Below are 23,431 nucleotides of genomic sequence, written 5' to 3' on the forward strand. Positions count from 1 at the left end.
CTGGGAGGACTAGCAAAAACAGAAATAAGGAAGAAAAAAACCCAGGAGCACAGAAAACCACACTGATTGATTTGACAAGACGAACTGGCAACAGACAAACAGGACACAGGAATAAGTACCCAGGGACTAATAAGGAAAACAGGTGACACCTGGAGGTGGGTGGAGACAATCACAAAGACAGGTGAAACAGATCAGGGTGTGACAATGACGCTGTCGGTGTGTTCGAAGTGTAAATCATGTAACGCTAATTCATTTAAAAAATATTTTGTCAGTATACCATGAAGAATAAAGGGATATAGTTCACAAACTGCATAAGAAACTGCAGTCTATAGCATTATGTTCACACAATGAAGTACAGTAATTAGCTAATACTGATTAAGCCCTGAATGCTGATTGGCTGACAGACATGTTATATCAGACCGTATACCACGGGTATGACAAAACATGTATTTTTACTGCTCTAATTATGTTGGTAACCAGTTTATAATAGCAATAAGGCTCCTCGGAGGGTTGTGGTATATGGCCAATATACCACGGCAAAGGTCTGTGTCCAGGCCCTCCGCGATGCGTAACACCAGCCCTTAGCAGTGGTATATTGGCCATATACCACAAACGTCAGAGGAGCCTTATTGCTTAAATCTACCCTCCTGTCTCTCCTCCAGGTAAACTAATGCGCCTGGGAGAGAGCTTGACCAGGATGGAGCTATTCCTCTTCTTCACCTTCATACAGAGGTTCTTGTTCTCCATGCCGCCCAGAGTGAAGCCCGTGATGGGATGACAACTTTGGCATCACCCTGTCACCCGTTCCCCATGACATCTGTGCCACCCCGCACCAATGTGAGGGCACGGATCCATTGAGATGGTATGGTTTCTTCACGCCACAGTAACAGTTAACATAATCACGTGAGAAGTTTCACTCATCATCAATAAGCTCATAATAATCATACACCCTGTTTTAGGAAGTAAATAAGTAAAGTAAACACATTTTGTATACAATGACTTCCAGAAATATAATTTCCAGTAAAAAAAATGAAGAAAGAATTTGAATGCAATTCTAATACACCACTCTTACAATATAAACATCATGATGCACCAGCTGGATGCTGGAATTCTCTCCACCTCTACCAAATATTTCCTCAGTTAGAGTACAAAATATTTTAGACAGGCTTGACAAACAATGCTATTTATCTTCATCAACCAGTTCATGCAGGGCCTAGTCCTACACAAATTCATATCAATCGTATTTTCTTGATTCCTCACATCCTCCCTCCTCGTCTCCTTCTCAAGGCACATTCCTCCAATGTATTTTGAGAAGGAGGCAAGGAGACAGAACACAAGGAATCAACAAAATACAATATCAAATCAAATCATATCAAATCAAATTTATTTATATAGCCCTTCGTACATCAGCTGATATCTCAAAGTGCTGTACAGAAACCCAGCCTAAAACCCCAAACAGCAAGCAATGCAGGTGGAGAAGCACGGTGGCTAGGAAAAACTCCCTAGAAAGGCCAATACCTAGGAAGAAACCTAGAGAGGAACCAGGCTATGTGGGGTGGCCAGTCCTCTTCTGGCTGTGCCGGGTGGAGATTATAACAGAACATGGTCAAGATGTTCAATGTTCATAAATGACCAGCATGGTCGAATAATAATAAGGCAGAACAGTTGAAACTAGAGCAGCAGCACAGTCAGGTGGAAGTTGAAACTGGAGCAGCAGCATGGCCAGGTAGACTGGGGACAGCAAGGAGTCATCATGAATCACAATAGAGATTCACCCAAGGTGTCTCATCGAGGCAAGGCACAGATTTTGAAGGGCTTTGGTCCACTGGTGATGCCCACCTGGCCCTCCAGGCCCAGCTCCCAGCCCCGTGGAGGTGTGAAGGTGAACCTCTGGAGCAGAAAGGTGAAGAACAGAAACAGCTCCATCCTAGCCAGCTGCTCCCCTGGACACATCCTCTTACCTGAGAGAGAGTAGAGCACACACACAGATACCTTTAACATGAGGATGGTGTGTGTGTGTGTGTGTGTGTGTGTGTGTGTGTGTGTGTGTGTGTGTGTGTGTGTGTGTGTGTGTGTGTGTGTGTGTGTGTGTGTGTGTGTGTGTGTGTGTGTGTGTGTGTGTGTGTGTGTGTGTGTGTGTGTGTTTGTTCTCCACTCTTCCACCCTCCATGTCTTGGCAGAATCTATGGAAAATGAAAACCCGAACAATTCTGTTTAAAGACCCTGCAGTAGCACATTTGATTTTGAACAACCATTTCTCTGGTAGGGAGGATTGAAGGAAGATAGCTTTGTGATACATGTTTGGGAGACAAATTAAGGGTTTCTGTTATGAATTAACAGTAACATTTTACATTTTAAAGGGTAATGGAAACAGAAAGTACATCTAAGCAAAGAGATGTATTCAATCCACTAATACTAAACATGTGCATTTAACATAAACACATCTCTACATTTAGTATTTTGATAATTGACAAGGTTTATTTGAGCTATGGTCAGCGCCATTTTAAATTGCCATAGTAACGACTGACGCCAGTGCATCACTGGCAGGAATCATCAAATTGTCTGTGGTGTTGAGGCTTCGAACACACCGACAGCGTATTGCATTTCGGTACACCAGAATTACATTGATTTCCAATGAAACGCTGCGTTTGCCTTGCAGCATTGTGTTGCAGAAGCAGTTGCAGTGCGTTCTGTGTGGTGCAAACGGTGTGGTGCAAGCTATACTGTTACTAGCTGCCCAGTGTAGTTACCATTCCTTTCCAATAGATGGGAGCAACAGCTAGTTGAAGTCACTGCTCTAGCGACATGGATACGGGATTAGTGCGCGTTGAGAGTTATTTTATTTTATAAGCAAGTTTCTGGTTACGCTTGAACCTGTCGTTATAGTGGACAAGCTAACTAATACTATTTTTACAAAAAGCGCAGGCACTATGCCTTGAAAAAAAGGATAGATTTACTAAATGAACTGGTTTTATTCAAACTCTATGTAAATGCCTTTGATTCTGGGTATGCGCGCCTTAGGGAAGAAACGACACACCGTACACCTCGTCTAATTCTCCCTTGTGCCCATAGGGTGAACTGGCGATAAACTGCCAGCCTGTATGGTAAGCAAACAAAATCATTGAAGTTTGTCTGATACCGAAACTAAATCACAATGTATCTATGAGCACGCCCCGTTATTGGTTAGAATGAGATTTCATAAATCATGACGCTGTCTGCGATTAGAACTCCGGTCGTCTAATCGATGGTAAATGTCTTACCATCGCGCCAAAAGGCGCTGGTGAAACACATCGTTATAAGAATCTGATTATATTGTAACGACCCTGGGTTTATAAGCACGGAAATCAACCCTGCCGCACGAGCATGCTTTTGTGGCACAGTCGATAGTCCTCGGACTAGAAGGTCGAGGGTTCGAGACCTGCTCCCTGCTGTTTCATTACAATATATTGAGCACCTAACCACTACTGATATTAACTTATATTATTTCATTCTCTGTAATAAACTAATTCTCAGACTCGGAGCTACTCTGTAAATTTAGCTATTTTTGAGAGTTCCAAAATTCTCTCCTGCCAGTGATGCATCAATGCTAATATGGCGATGTACAGTTCAAATCCTAGTGTTTCCATTCCCCTTTAAACGCATGTTCATAATACATTACCTATAGAAAATGGGATAAAATGGTCTTTTTTGACAAATTTTCCATTTTTATCCAGGAAATGTCCAGGATTGAACTGGTTAGGGGTTGCATACTCATCTCTGTCCTGTAGGATTGGTTTTAACATTGGAAGCACCATCATTCCCTGTGCAAAACAGAAGAGTCAATTTGTCAAACGTCATTACCAGTAAAACCTTCAGTGTGAAGTCAACATGCACTATTGAACCAGCATGCATCAACTCAAACATTCAGTTGATCATGTACTCCAGCAGTAGAATCACAACATATCCATCGACCCTACACCCACCTTGGGCACTAGATAGCCCGCCACGGTGGTGTCCTTATTGGCCACTCTGGGAGGCGTGAAGGGGACGATGTTCCCAAACCTCTGGATCTCATGGATCACAGCGTAGGTATATGGCATGTCGGCTCGGTCATCCATTGAGGGCTGGCGTGCCGAACCTATGACCTCATCGATCTCCGCTTGCACCTTCTCTACGGACGGAGTCAGAATGAGGAAGTTAATGATTGGCTAGGGCAGATGGCTGCATAGCGCATGCAATATAATGGATTAACAAAGCCATAAAACAAGTCATTTTCCTGGTAAACACTAGGCTATTATAACAGAGTACTGTTAGGGCCTGTTTACGCTTAGCGCCTATTTCCTGAACACAGATGAAGCCTAGTTCTGTATTAAAAAACATGCTCAATGAAAATGTTCTATTGTATCTGGGAAACCAGCCATTTGAAACCAACATTTTTTTAATACTAATAGATGTGTTCCTGCCAGTGTCACACTTTGAATGTCGGGGTACTTGGCCATGTACAGCATTGCCCAGAGAAGGGTGTTGGACGTTGTTTCTGTCCCGGCACCAAACAGATCCACCACGCAGTGCAGCAGGTTCTCCTCAGTGAAGCCAGCCGCCCCATCCTGATTCTGTAGGGGGAATGGTCATCAGGTGATGTTAAGTTGAGGGCAAATCATCATGCATTGTCAGGCTGTGGGGAGTTTGCTGACAAAGTCATTTTAAACCACAAATGTACAATTTTCTTGACAAAATTTGCCCAAAATATGACAAACTATATTAACACGGCTATCGTAATTCTAAAGAAATGAGAGTAGATCACAGGGAGTAACTGTTAAAGATAGAATAGAGCTGAAAAGGTCAGGCTGTGGTATTACCTTCTCTATCTCTTCCAGGTAACAGTCTATGTAGTCTCTGGGGTTGGACGGGTTCCTGTCCTCTTTGTGTTTCTCTACTTCCTCCTTGATAAACTGCTTTATGGTACCAAGGTTGATAAAGGCTGATTGGTGCCTCCCAGGTAAATAGTGCAGCAATTTGGGAAACTGATTATACATCTGTCGAAAGAACATGAAATTAGCCTGAGATGGTAGATTTCCTGATTACAATGTGTGTCCTTGCAGATGCTGTGCACTATAATTCACTTTGCCAAAGAGATACACTGATCACCCAACAGAGAATAGCAGACACGTCTGTGTCGTTGTAACCATACCCGTCCACAGAAGGTAGCAGGCAGCTGGAAAATGTCCTCAGAGCATTTCAGCATGTGTTGGAAGTGGTGGTCGTTGTATTCAAACCTACAACCAAACACCAGGGTGCAAACGATGTTGGCCACTGCATTGTTGGTGATGTCTTCAGGGTTAAAGGGCAGGCCTGAAACAGTTCAGAGTTTGGGTCAAAGATGGTGGATAAATGAAGATGTCTTACTCAGACAGTTTAGACACAGATGGAACAATGAGCCAGATATTTCACCGGATGTATAAGTGAAGCAGCTGGTTGACTTTTCCAAACAAAAACAAATACGGTGATGAGAGGAAGCCCAGTGGCCATCAGTGGGAGATCATGGACCGAGATGGATTGTGGCCAACATTATGAAACATTTGATCTCAATACAGTTTTCTGTTCCAAAAACTAAAATCTGTTATGACCAGATTGGACTCAGTTTTGTAGATTTTACCCTTTGCAAAAAAAACAAAAAAAAGCATTGTTTAGAACTAGTGCAAGGGTGAATTGAGTTATTGCACATGCACACTTCACAGAGTAGGCGTTCCCCAATGGAAATATGCAAATAACTACATCTCAAGATACTTGTTCATAGCATTCATTTACAAGTAGAGAGAGGATACCTTGATCAGAGACTGTTGGAAATTAAAGCTAAGAAACATCTGGACTTCACAATAGCAACGTTTTGGGTTTGAACGCCAGATAGCAATTAACCATACAACAACTAGCCATTCTGGATAAGAGTGCCAGTTAAACAACTGAGACTGTGGTTCATTCCCTGGTTTGGGCACCATAAAAGTGTAGCATAAACGCTGACTTCACCTCTCTCTGCCAAGTAGACATCACACAGGAAGTGGCTTTCCTGGAGGATGGAGGTCTCCAGAGTCTTCTTCCCCACTCCAAAGTATTTGAGCGTGGACACGGCAAAGCGCCTCTGCTGCCGCCACATGTGACCGTTAGAGGAGATCAGGCCTAGATAACCAACCAAGACATAGAGACAATGGCAGAATTACTAAGATTAAATATAACTAAATAGGACCCAATATGATTGTGTGGTTCTGCCTGATGGGTCATCCTTGAATTGTGGTGGTAAATGCTTTCCGTTAACTTTGGCACCATTTTGTAAAAACACAAAAACGTGACAAATAATGCATCTACTGCTGTTATTTAATGTGAAAACCAATGTAAGTCCTTTATACTGAAAAACCTTTATTTTTATGTATTGTAGAAAATACTGGGGGTTAGCTAATTGGGGCGGCAGGGTAGCCTAGTGGTTAGAGTGTAGGGGCGGCAGGGTAGCCTAGTGGTTAGAGTGTAGGGGCGGCAGGGTAGCCTAGTGGTTAGAGTGTAGGGGCGGCAGGGTAGCCTAGTGGTTAGAGTGTAGGGGCGGCAGGGTAGCCTAGTGGTTAGAGTGTAGGGGCGGCAGGGTAGCCTAGTGGTTAGAGTGTAGGGGCGGCAGGGTAGCCTAGTGGTTAGAGTGTAGGGGCGGCAGGGTAGCCTAGTGGTTAGAGTGTAGGGGCGGCAGGGTAGCCTAGTGGTTAGAGTGTAGGGGTGGCAGGGTAGCCTAGTGGTTAGACTGTAGGGGCGGCAGGGTAGCCTAGTGGTTAGAGTGTAGGGGCGGCAGGGTAGCCTAGTGGTTAGAGTGTAGGGGCGGCAGGGTAGCCTAGTGGTTAGAGTGTAGGGGCGGCAGGGTAGCCTAGTGGTTAGAGTGTAGGGGCGGCAGGGTAGCCTAGTGGTTAGAGTGTAGGGGCGGCAGGGTAGCCTAGTGGTTAGAGTGTAGGGGCGGCAGGGTAGCCTAGTGGTTAGAGTGTAGGGGCGGCAGGGTAGCCTAGTGGTTAGAGTGTAGGGGTGGCAGGGTAGCCTAGTGGTTAGACTGTAGGGGCGGCAGGGTAGCCTAGTGGTTAGAGTGTAGGGGCGGCAGGGTAGCCTAGTGGTTAGAGTGTAGGGGCGGCAGGGTAGCCTAGTGGTTAGAGTGTAGGGGCGGCAGGGTAGCCTAGTGGTTAGAGTGTAGGGGCGGCAGGGTAGCCTAGTGGTTAGAGTGTAGGGGCGGCAGGGTAGCCTAGTGGTTAGAGTGTAGGGGCGGCAGGGTAGCCTAGTGGTTAGAGTGTAGGGGCGGCAGGGTAGCCTAGTGGTTAGAGTGTAGGGGTGGCAGGGTAGCCTAGTGGTTAGACTGTAGGGGCGGCAGGGTAGCCTAGTGGTTAGAGTGTAGGGGCGGCAGGGTAGCCTAGTGGTTAGAGTGTAGGGGCGGCAGGGTAGCCTAGTGGTTAGAGTGTAGGGGCGGCAGGGTAGCCTAGTGGTTAGAGTGTAGGGGCGGCAGGGTAGCCTAGTGGTTAGAGTGTAGGGGCGGCAGGGTAGCCTAGTGGTTAGAGTGTAGGGGCGGCAGGGTAGCCTAGTGGTTAGAGTGTAGGGGCGGCAGGGTAGCCTAGTGGTTAGAGTGTAGGGGTGGCAGGGTAGCCTAGTGGTTAGACTGTAGGGGCGGCAGGGTAGCCTAGTGGTTAGAGTGTAGGGGCGGCAGGGTAGCCTAGTGGTTAGAGTGTAGGGGCGGCAGGGTAGCCTAGTGGTTAGAGTGTAGGGGCGGCAGGGTAGCCTAGTGGTTAGAGTGTAGGGGCGGCAGGGTAGCCTAGTGGTTAGAGTGTAGGGGCGGCAGGGTAGCCTAGTGGTTAGAGTGTAGGGGCGGCAGGGTAGCCTAGTGGTTAGAGTGTAGGGGCGGCAGGGTAGCCTAGTGGTTAGAGTGTAGGGGCGGCAGGGTAGCCTAGTGGTTAGAGTGTAGGGGCGGCAGGGTAGCCTAGTGGTTAGAGTGTAGGGGCGGCAGGGTAGCCTAGTGGTTAGAGTGTAGGGGTGGCAGGGTAGCCTAGTGGTTAGACTGTAGGGGCGGCAGGGTAGCCTAGTGGTTAGAGTGTAGGGGCGGCAGGGTAGCCTAGTGGTTAGAGTGTAGGGGCGGCAGGGTAGCCTAGTGGTTAGAGTGTAGGGGCGGCAGGGTAGCCTAGTGGTTAGAGTGTAGGGGTGGCAGGGTAGCCTAGTGGTTAGAGTGTAGGGGTGGCAGGGTAGCCTAGTGGTTAGAGTGTAGGGGCGGCAGGGTAGCCTAGTGGTTAGAGTGTAGGGGTGGCAGGGTAGCCTAGTGGTTAGAGTGTAGGGGTGGCAGGGTAGCCTAGTGGTTAGAGTGTAGGGGCGGCAGGGTAGCCTAGTGGTTAGAGTGTAGGGGCAGCAGGGTAGCCTAGTGGTTAGAGTGTAGGGGTGGCAGGGTAGCCTAGTGGTTAGAGTGTAGGGGCGGCAGGGTAGCCTAGTGGTTAGAGTGTAGGGGCGGCAGGGTAGCCTAGTGGTTAGAGTGTAGGGGCGGCAGGGTAGCCTAGTGGTTAGAGTGTAGGGGCGGCAGGGTAGCCTAGTGGTTAGAGTGTAGGGGTGGCAGGGTAGCCTAGTGGTTAGAGTGTAGGGGTGGCAGGGTAGCCTAGTGGTTAGAGTGTAGGGGTGGCAGGGTAGCCTAGTGGTTAGAGTGTAGGGGCGGCAGGGTAGCCTAGTGGTTAGAGTGTAGGGGCGGCAGGGTAGCCTAGTGGTTAGAGTGTAGGGGTGGCAGGGTAGCCTAGTGGTTAGAGTGTAGGGGCGGCAGGGTAGCCTAGTGGTTAGAGTGTAGGGGTGGCAGGGTAGCCTAGTGGTTAGAGTGTAGGGGCGGCAGGGTAGCCTAGTGGTTAGAGTGTAGGGGCGGCAGGGTAGCCTAGTGGTTAGAGTGTAGGGGTGGCAGGGTAGCCTAGTGGTTAGAGTGTAGGGGTGGCAGGGTAGCCTAGTGGTTAGAGTGTAGGGGCGGCAGGGTAGCCTAGTGGTTAGAGTGTAGGGGCAGCAGGGTAGCCTAGTGGTTAGAGTGTAGGGGCGGCAGGGTAGCCTAGTGGTTAGAGTGTAGGGGCGGCAGGGTAGCCTAGTGGTTAGAGTGTAGGGGCGGCAGGGTAGCCTAGTGGTTAGAGTGTAGGGGCGGCAGGGTAGCCTAGTGGTTAGAGTGTAGGGGTGGCAGGGTAGCCTAGTGGTTAGAGTGTAGGGGTGGCAGGGTAGCCTAGTGGTTAGAGTGTAGGGGTGGCAGGGTAGCCTAGTGGTTAGAGTGTAGGGGTGGCAGGGTAGCCTAGTGGTTAGAGTGTAGGGGCGGCAGGGTAGCCTAGTGGTTAGAGTGTAGGGGCGGCAGGGTAGCCTAGTGGTTAGAGTGTAGGGGTGGCAGGGTAGCCTAGTGGTTAGAGTGTAGGGGTGGCAGGGTAGCCTAGTGGTTAGAGTGTAGGGGCGGCAGGGTAGCCTAGTGGTTAGAGTGTAGGGGCAGCAGGGTAGCCTAGTGGTTAGAGTGTAGGGGCGGCAGGGTAGCCTAGTGGTTAGAGTGTAGGGGCGGCAGGGTAGCCTAGTGGTTAGAGTGTAGGGGCGGCAGGGTAGCCTAGTGGTTAGAGTGTAGGGGCGGCAGGGTAGCCTAGTGGTTAGAGTGTAGGGGTGGCAGGGTAGCCTAGTGGTTAGACTGTAGGGGCGGCAGGGTAGCCTAGTGGTTAGAGTGTAGGGGCGGCAGGGTAGCCTAGTGGTTAAAGTGTAGGGGTGGCAGGGTAGCCTAGTGGTTAGAGTGTAGGGGTGGCAGGGTAGCCTAGTGGTTAGAGTGTAGGGGCGGCAGGGTAGCCTAGTGGTTAGAGTGTAGGGGCGGCAGGGTAGCCTAGTGGTTAGAGTGTAGGGGCGGCAGGGTAGCCTAGTGGTTAGAGTGTAGGGGCGGCAGGGTAGCCTAGTGGTTAGAGTGTAGGGGCGGCAGGGTAGCCTAGTGGTTAGAGTGTAGGGGCGGCAGGGTAGCCTAGTGGTTAGAGTGTAGGGGCGGCAGGGTAGCCTAGTGGTTAAAGTGTAGGGGTGGCAGGGTAGCCTAGTGGTTAGACTGTAGGGGCGGCAGGGTAGCCTAGTGGTTAGACTGTAGGGGCGGCAGGGTAGCCTAGTGGTTAGAGTGTAGGGGTGGCAGGGTAGCCTAGTGGTTAGAGTGTAGGGGCGGCAGGGTAGCCTAGTGGTTAGAGTGTAGGGGCAGCAGGGTAGCCTAGTGGTTAGAGTGTAGGGGCGGCAGGGTAGCCTAGTGGTTAGAGTGTAGGGGCGGCAGGGTAGCCTAGTGGTTAGAGTGTAGGGGCGGCAGGGTAGCCTAGTGGTTAGAGTGTAGGGGCGGCAGGGTAGCCTAGTGGTTAGAGTGTAGGGGTGGCAGGGTAGCCTAGTGGTTAGACTGTAGGGGCGGCAGGGTAGCCTAGTGGTTAGAGTGTAGGGGCGGCAGGGTAGCCTAGTGGTTAAAGTGTAGGGGTGGCAGGGTAGCCTAGTGGTTAGAGTGTAGGGGTGGCAGGGTAGCCTAGTGGTTAGAGTGTAGGGGCGGCAGGGTAGCCTAGTGGTTAGAGTGTAGGGGCGGCAGGGTAGCCTAGTGGTTAGAGTGTAGGGGCGGCAGGGTAGCCTAGTGGTTAGAGTGTAGGGGCGGCAGGGTAGCCTAGTGGTTAGAGTGTAGGGGCGGCAGGGTAGCCTAGTGGTTAGAGTGTAGGGGCGGCAGGGTAGCCTAGTGGTTAGAGTGTAGGGGCGGCAGGGTAGCCTAGTGGTTAAAGTGTAGGGGTGGCAGGGTAGCCTAGTGGTTAGACTGTAGGGGCGGCAGGGTAGCCTAGTGGTTAGACTGTAGGGGCGGCAGGGTAGCCTAGTGGTTAGAGTGTAGGGGTGGCAGGGTAGCCTAGTGGTTAGAGTGTAGGGGTGGCAGGGTAGCCTAGTGGTTAGAGTGTAGGGGCGGCAGGGTAGCCTAGTGGTTAGAGTGTAGGGGCGGCAGGGTAGCCTAGTGGTTAGAGTGTAGGGGCGGCAGGGTAGCCTAGTGGTTAGAGTGTAGGGGTGGCAGGGTAGCCTAGTGGTTAGAGTGTAGGGGTGGCAGGGTAGCCTAGTGGTTAGAGTGTAGGGGCGGCAGGGTAGCCTAGTGGTTAGAGTGTAGGGGCGGCAGGGTAGCCTAGTGGTTAGACTGTAGGGGCGGCAGGGTAGCCTAGTGGTTAGAGTGTAGGGGCGGCAGGGTAGCCTAGTGGTTAGAGTGTAGGGGCGGCAGGGTAGCCTAGTGGTTAGAGTGTAGGGGCGGCAGGGTAGCCTAGTGGTTAGAGTGTAGGGGTGGCAGGGTAGCCTAGTGGTTAGAGTGTAGGGGTGGCAGGGTAGCCTAGTGGTTAGAGTGTAGGGGCGGCAGGGTAGCCTAGTGGTTAGAGTGTAGGGGTGGCAGGGTAGCCTAGTGGTTAGAGTGTAGGGGTGGCAGGGTAGCCTAGTGGTTAGAGTGTAGGGGCGGCAGGGTAGCCTAGTGGTTAGAGTGTAGGGGCGGCAGGGTAGCCTAGTGGTTAGAGTGTAGGGGCGGCAGGGTAGCCTAGTGGTTAGAGTGTAGGGGCGGCAGGGTAGCCTAGTGGTTAGAGTGTAGGGGCGGCAGGGTAGCCTAGTGGTTAGAGTGTAGGGGTGGCAGGGTAGCCTAGTGGTTAGAGTGTAGGGGTGGCAGGGTAGCCTAGTGGTTAGAGTGTAGGGGCGGCAGGGTAGCCTAGTGGTTAGAGTGTAGGGGCGGCAGGGTAGCCTAGTGGTTAGAGTGTAGGGGCGGCAGGGTAGCCTAGTGGTTAGAGTGTAGGGGTGGCAGGGTAGCCTAGTGGTTAGAGTGTAGGGGTGGCAGGGTAGCCTAGTGGTTAGAGTGTAGGGGTGGCAGGGTAGCCTAGTGGTTAGAGTGTAGGGGCGGCAGGGTAGCCTAGTGGTTAGAGTATAGGGGCGGCAGTGTAGCCTAGTGGTTAGAGTGTAGGGGTGGCAGGGTAGCCTAGTGGTTAGAGTGTAGGGGTGGCAGGGTAGCCTAGTGGTTAGAGTGTAGGGGTGGCAGGGTAGCCTAGTGGTTAGAGTGTAGGGGCGGCAGGGTAGCCTAGTGGTTAGAGTGTAGGGGCGGCAGGGTAGCCTAGTGGTTAGAGTGTAGGGGCGGCAGGGTAGCCTAGTGGTTAGAGTATAGGGGCGGCAGTGTAGCCTAGTGGTTAGAGTGTAGGGGTGGCAGGGTAGCCTAGTGGTTAGAGTGTAGGGGTGGCAGGGTAGCCTAGTGGTTAGAGTGTAGGGGTGGCAGGGTAGCCTAGTGGTTAGAGTGTAGGGGTGGCAGGGTAGCCTAGTGGTTAGAGTGTAGGGGTGGCAGGGTAGCCTAGTGGTTAGAGTGTAGGGGTGGCAGGGTAGCCTAGTGGTTAGAGTGTAGGGGTGGCAGGGTAGCCTAGTGGTTAGAGTGTAGGGGCGGCAGGGTAGCCTAGTGGTTAGACTGTAGGGGCGGCAGGGTAGCCTAGTGGTTAGACTGTAGGGGCGGCAGGGTAGCCTAGTGGTTAGAGTGTAGGGGCGGCAGGGTAGCCTAGTGGTTAGACTGTAGGGGCGGCAGGGTAGCCTAGTGGTTAGACTGTAGGGGCGGCAGGGTAGCCTAGTGGTTAGAGTGTAGGGGTGGCAGGGTAGCCTAGTGGTTAGAGTGTAGGGGCGGCAGGGTAGCCTAGTGGTTAGAGTGTAGGGGCGGCAGGGTAGCCTAGTGGTTAGAGTGTAGGGGCGGCAGGGTAGCCTAGTGGTTAGAGTGTAGGGGCGGCAGGGTAGCCTAGTGGTTAGAGTGTAGGGGCGGCAGGGTAGCCTAGTGGTTAGAGTGTAGGGGCGGCAGGGTAGCCTAGTGGTTAGAGTGTAGGGGCGGCAGGGTAGCCTAGTGGTTAGAGTGTAGGGGCGGCAGGGTAGCCTAGTGGTTAGAGTGTAGGGGCGGCAGGGTAGCCTAGTGGTTAGAGTGTAGGGGCGGCAGGGTAGCCTAGTGGTTAGAGTGTAGGGGCGGCAGGGTAGCCTAGTGGTTAGAGTGTAGGGGCGGCAGGGTAGCCAAGTGGTTAGAGTGTAGGGGCGGCAGGGTAGCCTAGTGGTTAGAGTGTAGGGGCGGCAGGGTAGCCTAGTGGTTAGAGTGTAGGGGCGGCAGGGTAGCCTAGTGGTTAGAGTGTAGGGGCGGCAGGGTAGCCTAGTGGTTAGAGCGTAGGGGCGGCAGGGTAGCCTAGTGGTTAAAGCGTTGGACTAGTAACCGAAAAGCTTCAAGTTCATATCCCCGAGCCGACAAGGTACAAATCTGTTGTTCTGCCGCTGAATAGGCTGTTAACCCACTGTTCCCAGGTCGTCATTGAAAATAAGAATTTGTTCTTAACTGACTTGCCTGGTTAAATAAAGGTTAAATAAAACATGTACTTGTCCCACTGGTGATATGTAGAAATGCTTTGGGGATTTAGAGATATTATTTTGAATGCTAGACAGTGAAAAAAAAGTATTCATGTTGATCGTATAGAGGAGACCAAGGCGCAGCGTGATATGAATACATTCTTCTTGTAATAAAGAAAGAACACTAAACAAACCGACCGTGACGCTATATAGAACGAGTGCTGACATGCAACTAGACATAGACAACAACCCACAAAACCAAAATGGCAAGCTAAATAGGATCCCCAATCAGAGACAACGATAAACAGCTGCCTCTGATTGGGAACCAATTCAGGCCACCATAAACCTACGTTACCTAGACATACAAAAAACCCATAGATATACAAAAACCCTAGACAGGCCAAAAACACACATACCCACCCTGACCAAAATAATACATAAAACATAGATAACTAAGGTCAGGGCGTGACAATTAAAGATATTGTACAGATCAATAAAAACAAAGAAGGCTATTAAAACACTTTTTTTTACTAGCAGAATGTGTTTCCTTCAGTGTTATGTCATTGTTGTTACCACCTTGAAAATCACTGATCACAAAGATATACAAGGATCTTGAGCATCATCTCAAGTAGCAAACTGTTATTGGGGGAGGGGTCTATATGAAAGAAAATGATGTCATAAATGTGATGATTCCATTGATCATGTGGTGTGTCTAAATCCAAAGCCTCACTTGGTGTCAATTTAAATAAAGAGAAACAACATTGTGAGCAAAATGATTAATCATATCACTTTAGTAAATGTTTTTTAAAGGATTGTGACCTCCATTCTAGAAAATGTACCAAAAATGTCTCATTGGTGTTATTACTCTTACTGGTGGCACAATGTCATAATGGTCAAACTAATTTAAATTAATTAAACCAAGGTTTCCCAAACTCGGCCCTGGGGCCCCTCCTGGGTGCACATTTTGGTTTGTGTACCCGGGGGGGACCCAGGAGTTTGGGAACCCCTGCATTAAGCTACCATATTAGCCTACCCAAGCCTCTGCTTATCCTGTCGTTCAGGGGGTAAGATGGCCGATCGGTGAAGGCATCGGCCTGATCCACAAAGGCTTCCTTAAAGCCTCGGAGACCTGAGAGGAGCACACAGCGGTTCCCTCCACCCAGGTCTAGTGTAGTCACATCCCCGTAGGTCTCTACAAACTGTAGAAAACACACTTTAGTGAGCATGTCACACTAAGCACACTAATTACGTCATCATTTATTAGATCGGTTATTTACAAAAGAAACAGATGATTACAGAATGACTAGATCCAATTGGTCACTGAGTATAGCATATTTTGTTCTTGTGGAAAAGCCTATGGAGATGTGGGGAAAAAATGTGCTATCTAGAACCTAAAAGGGTTCTTCGGCTGTCCGCATAGGTTAACTCTTTAAAGAACCCTTTTTGCATCCAGGTAGAACCTTTTTGGGTTCCATGTACAACCCTTTCCCCAGAAGTTTGTACATGGAAAGCAAAATACTTCTAGCTGGAACCAAAAAAGGTGTTCCTATGGTGGACAAACAAAGGATCCTTTTGTAACCTTTTTTTCTAAGCGTGTATAATTTGAGCAGTTACACACAACCTTATCTCTCACGTGTCCTTACCTTTTTAAAGGAGCCTATGTGGTCCTTGATGCTGATATTCAGCATATTCCCAACAAAAGGCAGGGGGAAGGGGCCTGGTGGGTAGTTCTTAGGCGGCAGATCATGGATGTACTTGGTCACCAACAGAACCAAGAGGAACAGGAGGACCCCCTTGGTATCGATCCACTGTCCCACCAGACAGACTAACGCCTCCAACATGGTGGAAACTCTCACTGAACTCTCTGGTAATGCGTACAGAGGCAGTAGAAACCCTGAGTATAAGTCTTTACTCTTAAGGCATGTATTAGAAGATCACATGTGGTCACATGTGGTCAGCGGACAAAACCGTAAACTTTTCTCTAGAATAAACAAGTCTTATTCTGTAAGAGAACATAAATCCATGGAGGACTGCAGTGATATAGAGCAGAGTTCAACAACTTCTAGCTTTCACAAATGTAAACACATTCCTTGCCTCTCCGGCCAAACCAATGAGGAAAAGGTTTCCTAAAATGGTACTTACATTTGTAGTTTTGTGTGACCCAGATGTCTCAGCCTGTTCAGACGGACTTTTACTGGGGCAAGAATTCAGTCTGGGATATTCGTACATTTGTTAAGCAATAGCTGCACAATGAAGGTCTCTGTGATAGGCTAGTTACACAAGGGAATATTTGCCTGCAATGTGCCAATACAGACTACTACATTCTATTTCCTAATATTTTCACGTGTAGACAATCTACATAGAGAAACTTTCACTTTATTATATCATTGATGATTTTCAATACATTAAATATCACAAACTATAAGCACGTGAGAGCTATATTACATAACAATACATAACAGCACTATCCACGTAGTAAAGGTCAAATCCAAACTCGGTTCACAAGATCAACAATAATCAACTAAACTGTGAAGGGCTCTCTTGCATTACATAACATGTTTTTCAAAACATTATTTTCCCTTCCTACAGAAATCTTCCCTCCCTGTCACCCTCCTCAGGTGAAGAGAACCTGCCCAGAAACAGAATGGATTGGGTCTGGTTGTGTCTAATGAAGAAAATAAAGGGGTGGTCTGCCGTGAAGTAATGCATGTTACTGAAACCGTACATTTTGCCCTCTGCCGCTGTGGACGCGCCTGCCTCTGTGCCTCTCTCGTTCACGTCTACGAAGGCCTTGTGGGCTACAGTGGATAGGTAGACTTCCTCTTCCATCTCTGCACTCATCCCAGATAGGTCTGCTCTGTTCTGGTCGAACACATTCACCATGCCCAGCGAGGCCAGGGGTGTGTTCAGCTGATAGTCCTCCTGCAGTTTAAACTTGGGGATTGAAACCTGGACTTTGGTCCTCGTGCCCATTTTCTGCCGTTTGGTCCACTTGTGGATCCTCTCCGGTGTCAGCTCTCTCTCCAGCTGTGTCAGACAGTGGAGAATGACAAACAGGGGATGATGTAACCACAGGAGGTTGGTGGCACCTTAACGGCCATGTGGTAATGTGGTAATGGCTGTATCGGTATACGTGGAAAAGTATCAATAACATCAAACACATGGTTTCAATGTGTTTGATTCCATTCGCTCCGTTCCAGCCACTATTATGAGGCTGGATGCCCCTCCACTGGATGTAAAACAGCACAACTCTATATTGGCGGTATATGGACCTTGCTGCCAGTGTTTGAGCAGAGTATTAGAATGGTCCTACTTAAATTTGCTTTCGAAGATACTTTACTTAGGACAGCTAATCAGCCATACCAGAGATTGTCCGGGAGGTGACTTTATCATCTCTACCTCATGTTGTGATTCATAGTTCAAACCACTTTAAATGTGCAGCTGCAGCTTTATGCTTTTCTGGTCTAGTATGTTAATTTCTTGACTCATCATTTATACAGTTTGTTTGAAATGGGCGGTTCCGTCAGGCTGACACACTCTCTGAAGTTTTATGTAAAATAGTTTTATGTAAAATAAATTATTTATGTAAAATAATTATCTCCTATAGTTTCTCAAATCACATTCCTCTCTTAACAGAAACACTTTCATCATTTTTCATATTACATGCACAACGCATAGTATGGAAACTTCGTACATGTAGTGAGTATACTTTCCAAGTTACAGTATTTCCTTCATAACATTTTTAATGACATCACAAAATAACAAACAAAATTACATTAGTGTTCTGTAGATCGCCTCTGACCATTCCCCACATTCTATGTTAGAAATATTGTTCCAGTATTTGCTTTTGAACGTGTTAGAGTTTCATCAGGAAAGGTCTCTTGAAACAAAGGACATGCCTTGGTGAATATTGGAGAGGGAGACCTGAATCTTTGTTAGTTGAGAATTATCTGTTAATTGAATGATTAGAATATTCCGCCCTGAAACATATAATTGTAAGGAATTGATTAGAATGTATGAAATCATAATCAATAAATGTGTAGTCCTAGTCAGAATTAGGGTAAAACAATGTCTTTATGGTATTTTAAAACACAGACTGTCTGAGCTCGGTGCCGACCTGACTAGAGATTTGGGAGAGAACGGGGAGTATGTCTCAAGGACAAGGTCACTAATCTCTGTCGCCTGGGTAGTGAGACAGACAGTGTGTGTGTAGCAGGACATTGTGTGTGTGCATGTTGTGTGTATGTGTGTCTGTCTGTTTGTGTGTGTGTGTGTGGTGTGAATGTATGGGCGTGAGAAGTCAGTATAAAATGAAGGTCTTTGTATTGTGCTCGCCAGAACGTTCCCGTGAATAAACCTTTTTGACTATTTAGCTGGGCCTCCGTCTGTTTCATTCGACCAGGATCTTAAAAATTCTGGTTTGCAGACAGAGTAATATAATTAAATTGGGTTATGTACCTTGAGAACATAATTCTCTTATCAATCTTCTCCCCTTGATTTATGACAGGACGTGAGTTGTTAATCACCACTAGCTCTTTCCTCCCTCTGATTGAAGTTATTCATTGCATACCTGATCTGACCTATTTAGATTCTCATGGACAGTCATGACAGAGCTAAAGGCTGGGTCAATAGTGGTTTTGGCTACACCTACCTCCAGTAACTGGTCAGGGTAATTGGAATCTGCAGGCAGAAGGAAGAACATGCTCAGCTCCTCCCCTTTATATGGAAGCTCCAGGATTTGGAGTTTGAACTGGGGTATGTATTTGTATGGTAACTTCTTGACTTGAACCATCATCTGCACCTGTCTTTTCTCATTCTGAAACCACACAAAAGAGGCAGGGTCATACATCAATAATCACAGTACAAATGACCATAGATTCTGCCAAGACACAGAGGGTGGAAGAGTGGAGAACAAACACACACACACACACACACACACACACACACACACACACACACACACACACACACACACACACACACACACGTAATCAAGAACCATGTTTAAGGACTGTATTTCCACAAGTTTTATGGCTTGAACAATTGGCGGGGCTGGTTGCAATTATGCAATTGTTGCAGACAGTGGATTTTCCACACTGATTTCAGAAGTATGTTTTTATGACTCAAATGGAGGATTTTCAGACACTGTAGTTCTCTCACCTCATTGACTTGAAAGGTGTGTTCCATGGTATCAGCTTCATGGAACTCACTTATCCATTGTGCTTTAAAGTAGACTGCATTCACAAGAACCAACCTGGTCATGCTGCTTAGAGTGCCAGGTTTCAACATCACTTTAATTTTACCTGTAAATAAAGAACACAAATAATTAACGGATCCAACTACTGAAGTTGGAGCAGACACATCCTTACATTAACGTATAATAGTTAGATTTTACACTCCTGATTTACACCAGTCATCTTACTGTCTGTTTTCTTTTCCACCCAGCTGTTGATCTGTGCTCTGGACTCCTCTGCAGCCCCTATGAAGTCCATAGCCTTCAGCTCTGCATGGTAGAACTTCTGTGTGGCTTCAATGAACTCCTAGAGGAAGCCTAAAGAGTCACTCTAAACTAAAGCAGCTGAGCGTTTTACCAAACAGTCTAGAGTAGAATATTTCCAATGGTCATGAATTTATTTCCTATATTTACACAATTCTCAAGTTAGGGGAAAGAGGAATGTCAACATTTGCAAACAAGGCAGTGATATTCAGTAGGGTTACTGCCTGCTGCTAGATATTTGGGAAGTAGCTGGTCTAACTCACTGGGAAGAAGTTGAAAGTCTCTTCTCCACACAGGCAGTTGACCAGTTTCAATTGGTATGAAGCTGAGGGTTTGTTGATTTTTGAGCCGAGTTTTTGAAATTCAGAGTGGACATCAGTGGCAGTGTCGAGACACAGGGTCTAGGAATAGTAGAATGAGTGAGTAGTATCTCTTACACACACTTACCAGGTTGAGTGCTGTGGCAAAGACAGACAGGGCTGGTAAATTATTATATACACATAGAACAAAATTGGTTGCTTGTGTGTGTGTGTGTGTGTGTGTGTGTGTGTGTGTGTGTGTGTGTGTGTGTGTGTGTGTGTGTGTGTGTGTGTGTGTGTGTGTAGGGCTACCTTTGCCATCTGTTCGGCGGTATCTCCTTTGGCCCCCAGATAGACCATGGCCAGAGCTGAACTGATGCTCAGAGGGGAGAAAAATATGTTTCCATCTGCATGGTTTTCACTCAGTGTACGGTAAAGGTCCAGAGCAAACGCTGTGTTTGAGTTCCGAACAGTGGATGAAGGGTTGCTGAAAGGTATTGCTTCACCGTCTTTGGACTTATTTGGACTTTGTTGCCGAACGCAGCCGCTGAAACCAGATCCCATCTAAACTCTGAGAAGAATTATGGATGAGAAAGGCTACTCATCCATAATTGTTTTTAATGACATCAATATAGATTATATTAAACAGATGTCTGTCTGTAAACAATGGCTGGTTGCGGGACTATGGAAAAATAGAGATAAATATAGTCTACTTACATTGGTGTTTGTCGTTGCTCTGAAACCCCTTTTCCTTCTACCGTTTATCAAGGAGGACACTTCTTTTCTAAGTGGGAGTGGTTGCAGGAGAAGGAGATTGAGGATGTGGTTTCACTTTTCTCAGTGGTTCCCTCTCCCATCAACTCTGTGTCAGTATCATAATCCTGGCTTAGTTACCACTTTACAAGCTATAGAAATAGGCCTCATTGTAAATATACATGTATCTATGTGGGTCTTACAGGCACTAAATGGTATTTTGACCAACCATATCAGATCTTTCCACTTCAAATCTTTTTCAAAGCTGATCTGATTTTCTATTCCCAAAACTAGATTATGAACAGAGTTGACAAAGTTTTGTAGGCTTTACCCTTTGTAAAAGTTTATTAAAACCGAGTTGTTTAAAGGAGTACAAATGGTAATTGAGTTTTTGCAAACACGCACTTCAGAGTAGGCGTTCCCTAACGGAATTATGCAAATACATGCTAGAATGCGCCAATAGGCTCGTACTTGACTCTGCCCCCCTTCTTGCTTGTTTTGCCCACTATGACTCATTTGTTCCCATTAGAAACGACAGGTTGTGGTCTATCTTGGTTGAGCTATAAACATCTTTGGTTGGGCGTTGTCAAGGCGTTCACTCGTTTGAATTATTAAATGGCGACATCATGTGGGCGAGGCAGAAATACACACAATGAAAGCAAGGCGGAAAGAGTTTATGAATCTATTTCTTTATTTCAAATCCCTAAGGTCGAATTAGCAAAATACAAAAAATCTCCATACAAATCCATCAGTTTAAACTAGAGATATCTGTTTTTTGCATTGGATGCATCTCAATCCCCTCTGGAAAGATGAGACTCACGAACACGATGGTGTTTTGCTATACGACCCCCACAAGCTTGTTGGGACTCCTCTGAAGTCGAACTGCCAATTTATGTCTGTAGTGTCCGAACAGTTTGGGCTACACTCTAATATGACCCCTCTGTGGGTGAGACTCTCACAACAAGTACATGTCGGTTGTTTTGCTCAAGGACTAGGACTCACAAGACTCACAAGAATGGAAGTATATAGAGACTGTTTGGTGGCAAAAAATAATGTCCAAAATAAAAACAAATGTTTCCTGATCTTTCTTAAATCTTTCAGATATTTTTCATGTAGTGATACTTTAAGGGGTCTTAAAATTCAAAATGCACATGACCAAGGGTGCTCCATTCTTAAAGGGGACATCAGTAATTAACAGAACATAACACTTGGTATGACCTTCTTTAAACAATTCCATATAGCTTAGGGGAACCCCTGTCCCCACCCACCTTCATTAATACCATAAGCAATAGACTTGCAGCGGGGTCTATGTCCTATCTCCTCTGGATTCTTTCCTCCATGACCCAGAAACCGATAAGTGTTGGTAGAGTGTGTCAATTTGTTAATAAGCAAAAGGAAAACGGTTCTCCCCTCATCGACACCCTCCTTTCAGCGTGGAAGGCAAGTGTAGGCTATCCTACCAATAGAGATAGAGAACTCATCTTTGTATCTGGGGAACCACTACTTCAAGGTCTCAGAGCAAGTGACGTCACCGATTGAAACGCTATTTAGCGTGCACCGCTAACTAAGCTAGCCGTTTCACATCTGTTACACTAGTGATGTGTAGATCAGCAGTTTTTACACCTGCAACCGCCTGCAATTTCTAATAACCCATCGGAAACCGCAAGACTATATGTCAAAAAGTGAAAATCTGAGGCCCGCACCAGCTAATATAGAAAATTAACTGCAGGCTTGTTGGAAGGTGAGCCTTCGCCTCAGTCTGAGGTCCTGAGCGCTCTAGAGCAGGTTTTCATCAAGGATCTCTCTATACTTCTCTCTGTTCATCTTTCCCCGATCCTGACTAGTCTCCAAGTCCCTGCCACTGAAAAACATCCCCACAGCATGATGCTGCCACCACCATGCTTCACCGTAGGGATGGTGACAGGTTTCCTCCAGACGTGATGCTTGGCATTCAGTCCAATGAGTTCTATTTTGGTTTCTTCAGACCAGAGAAACTTGTTTCTCATGGTCTGAGTCCCTTAGGTGCCTTTTGGCAAACTCCAAGAGTTGTCATGTGCCTTTTACTGATGAGTGGCTTCAGTCTGGCCACTCTACCATAAAGGCCTGATTGGTGGAGTGCTGCAGAGATGGTTGTCCTTCTGGAAGGTTCTCCCATCTCTACAGAGGAACTCTGGAGCTCTGTCAGAGTAACCATTGGGTTCTTGGTCACCTCCCTGACCAAGGACCTTTTCCCCCGATTGCTCAGTTTGACCGGGCGGCCAGCTCTAGTAAGAGTCTTGGTAGTTCCAAACTTCTTCTATTTAAGAATGGTGGAGGCCACTGTGTTCTTGGGGACCTTCAATGTTGCAGACATTTTTTGATACCCTTCCCCAGATCTGTGCCTCGACATCATCCCGTCTCGGTTTTTGCTTAGACATGCACTTCCAACTGTGGGACGTTATATAGACAGGTTTATGCCTTTCCAAATCATGTCCAATCAATTGAGTTTACCACAGGTGGACTCCAATCAAGTTGTAGAAACATCTCAAGGATGATAAATGGAAACAGGATGCATGCACCTGAGCTCAATTTCGAGTCTCATAGCAAAGGGTCTGAATACTTATTGTTATAATGTATATACAGTTGAAGTCGGAAGTTTACATACACTTAGGTTGGAGTTATTAAAACTAGTTTTTCAACCACTCCACAAATTTCTTGTTAACTAACGAATGGGTCTTCCAAATGGACAATGACCCCAAGCATACTTACAAAGTTGTGGCAAAATGGCTCAAGGACAACAAAGTCAAGGTATTGGAGTGGCCATCAGAAAGCCCTGTCCTCAAGCCTATAGAAAATTTGTGGGCAGAACTGACAAAGCATGTGCGAGCAAGAAGGCCTACAAACCTGACCCAGTTACACCAGCTCTATCAGGAGGAATGGGCCAAAATTCACCCAACTTATTGTGGAAGGCTAAAAAATGTTTGACCCAAGTTCAACAATTTAAAGGCAATGCTACCAAATATGAATTGAGTGTATGTAAACTTCTGACCCACTGGGAATGTGATGAAAGAAATAAAAGCTTAAATAAATCATTCTCTCTACTATTATTCTGACATTTCACATTCTTAAAATAAAGTGGTGCTCCTAACTTACTAGGATTAAATGTCAGGAATTGTGAAAAACTGAGTTTAAATGTATTTGGCTAAGGTGTATGTAAACTTCTGACTTCAACTGTATATATACATATATATTTTTTAAATACATTTGCAAAAATGGCTAAAACCTGTTTTTGCTTTGTCATTACGAGGTATAGTGTGTTGATTGATGAGGAAAATGTGCAAAATTTCCAAATTACATCCGTTTGACCGGTTGTAAAGATATTAAGAAGATGTGAGAGGTTATAGACCTACAGTCAGTGTCCAGATTTCAGTTTCCATTTAACCCATCCGAACAGTAGACTACAGTTCCCTTGATGTGCCATTGGCCTATTTGATGTTCCCATCTTGTGACTGTCTAATTTGTCTAGCGCCTCACAATCATCACGCTCCTATCATCCTCTTTAACT

The 23,431-nt window shown here is 47.0% G+C and overlaps 2 protein-coding genes across 4 annotated transcripts; both read right to left on the reverse strand.

Moving 5' to 3' along the window:
- Positions 1-1,654: 1,654 nt before the first annotated feature.
- Positions 1,655-15,581, reverse strand: LOC109889058 (cytochrome P450 2J5). 3 transcript variants are annotated; one of them, XM_020480216.2, is made up of 10 exons: positions 15,481-15,581; positions 14,982-15,202; positions 14,372-14,537; positions 6,004-6,153; positions 5,171-5,331; positions 4,839-5,015; positions 4,454-4,592; positions 3,963-4,150; positions 3,659-3,800; positions 1,655-1,961 (listed from the first exon to the last, which is right to left on the reverse strand). In XM_020480216.2, exons 2-10 carry the CDS (start codon positions 15,177-15,179, stop codon positions 1,786-1,788), a joined length of 1,497 nt encoding a protein of 498 aa, XP_020335805.1. In that variant the 5' UTR covers positions 15,180-15,202; positions 15,481-15,581; the 3' UTR covers positions 1,655-1,785. The 3 variants fall into 3 exon arrangements, with proteins under 3 accessions (XP_020335805.1, XP_031678312.1, XP_031678313.1); XM_031822452.1 differs by having other exon boundaries at positions 14,982-15,571; XM_031822453.1 differs by having other exon boundaries at positions 1,853-1,961; positions 3,751-3,800; positions 14,982-15,571.
- Positions 15,582-15,694: 113 nt separating this feature from the next.
- On the reverse strand, positions 15,695-19,949 carry LOC109889060 (leukocyte elastase inhibitor). The gene is made up of 7 exons (XM_020480218.2): positions 19,852-19,949; positions 19,447-19,705; positions 19,099-19,236; positions 18,761-18,878; positions 18,499-18,641; positions 17,990-18,154; positions 15,695-16,365 (listed from the first exon to the last, which is right to left on the reverse strand). Exons 2-7 carry the CDS (start codon positions 19,696-19,698, stop codon positions 15,922-15,924), a joined length of 1,260 nt encoding a protein of 419 aa, XP_020335807.1. The 5' UTR covers positions 19,699-19,705; positions 19,852-19,949; the 3' UTR covers positions 15,695-15,921.
- Positions 19,950-23,431: the final 3,482 nt, after the last annotated feature.

The sequence above is a fragment of the Oncorhynchus kisutch genome, linkage group LG4 (genome assembly GCF_002021735.2).
Source record: "Oncorhynchus kisutch isolate 150728-3 linkage group LG4, Okis_V2, whole genome shotgun sequence".
Classification (NCBI taxonomy): Eukaryota; Metazoa; Chordata; class Actinopteri; order Salmoniformes; family Salmonidae; genus Oncorhynchus; species Oncorhynchus kisutch.

Coding starts and splice junctions, on each gene's coding strand:
- LOC109889058 (XM_020480216.2), bottom strand. CDS start 15,179: ATGTTGGAGGCGTTAGTCTGTCTGGTGGGACAGTGGATCGATACCAAG. Junction 3,801..3,962: donor CGGGCTATCTAGTGCCCAAG/GTGGGTGTAGGG, acceptor TGTTTTGCACAG/GGAATGATGGTGCTTCCAAT. Junction 1,962..3,658: donor TTTTATCCCATTTTCTATAG/GTAATGTATTAT, acceptor ACTCTCTCTCAG/GTAAGAGGATGTGTCCAGGG.
- LOC109889060 (XM_020480218.2), bottom strand. CDS start 19,698: ATGGGATCTGGTTTCAGCGGCTGCGTTCGGCAACAAAGTCCAAATAAG. Junction 19,237..19,446: donor CCGCCGAACAGATGGCAAAG/GTAGCCCTACAC, acceptor TACTATTCCTAG/ACCCTGTGTCTCGACACTGC. Junction 18,879..19,098: donor AGACTTTCAACTTCTTCCCA/GTGAGTTAGACC, acceptor GGCTTCCTCTAG/GAGTTCATTGAAGCCACACA.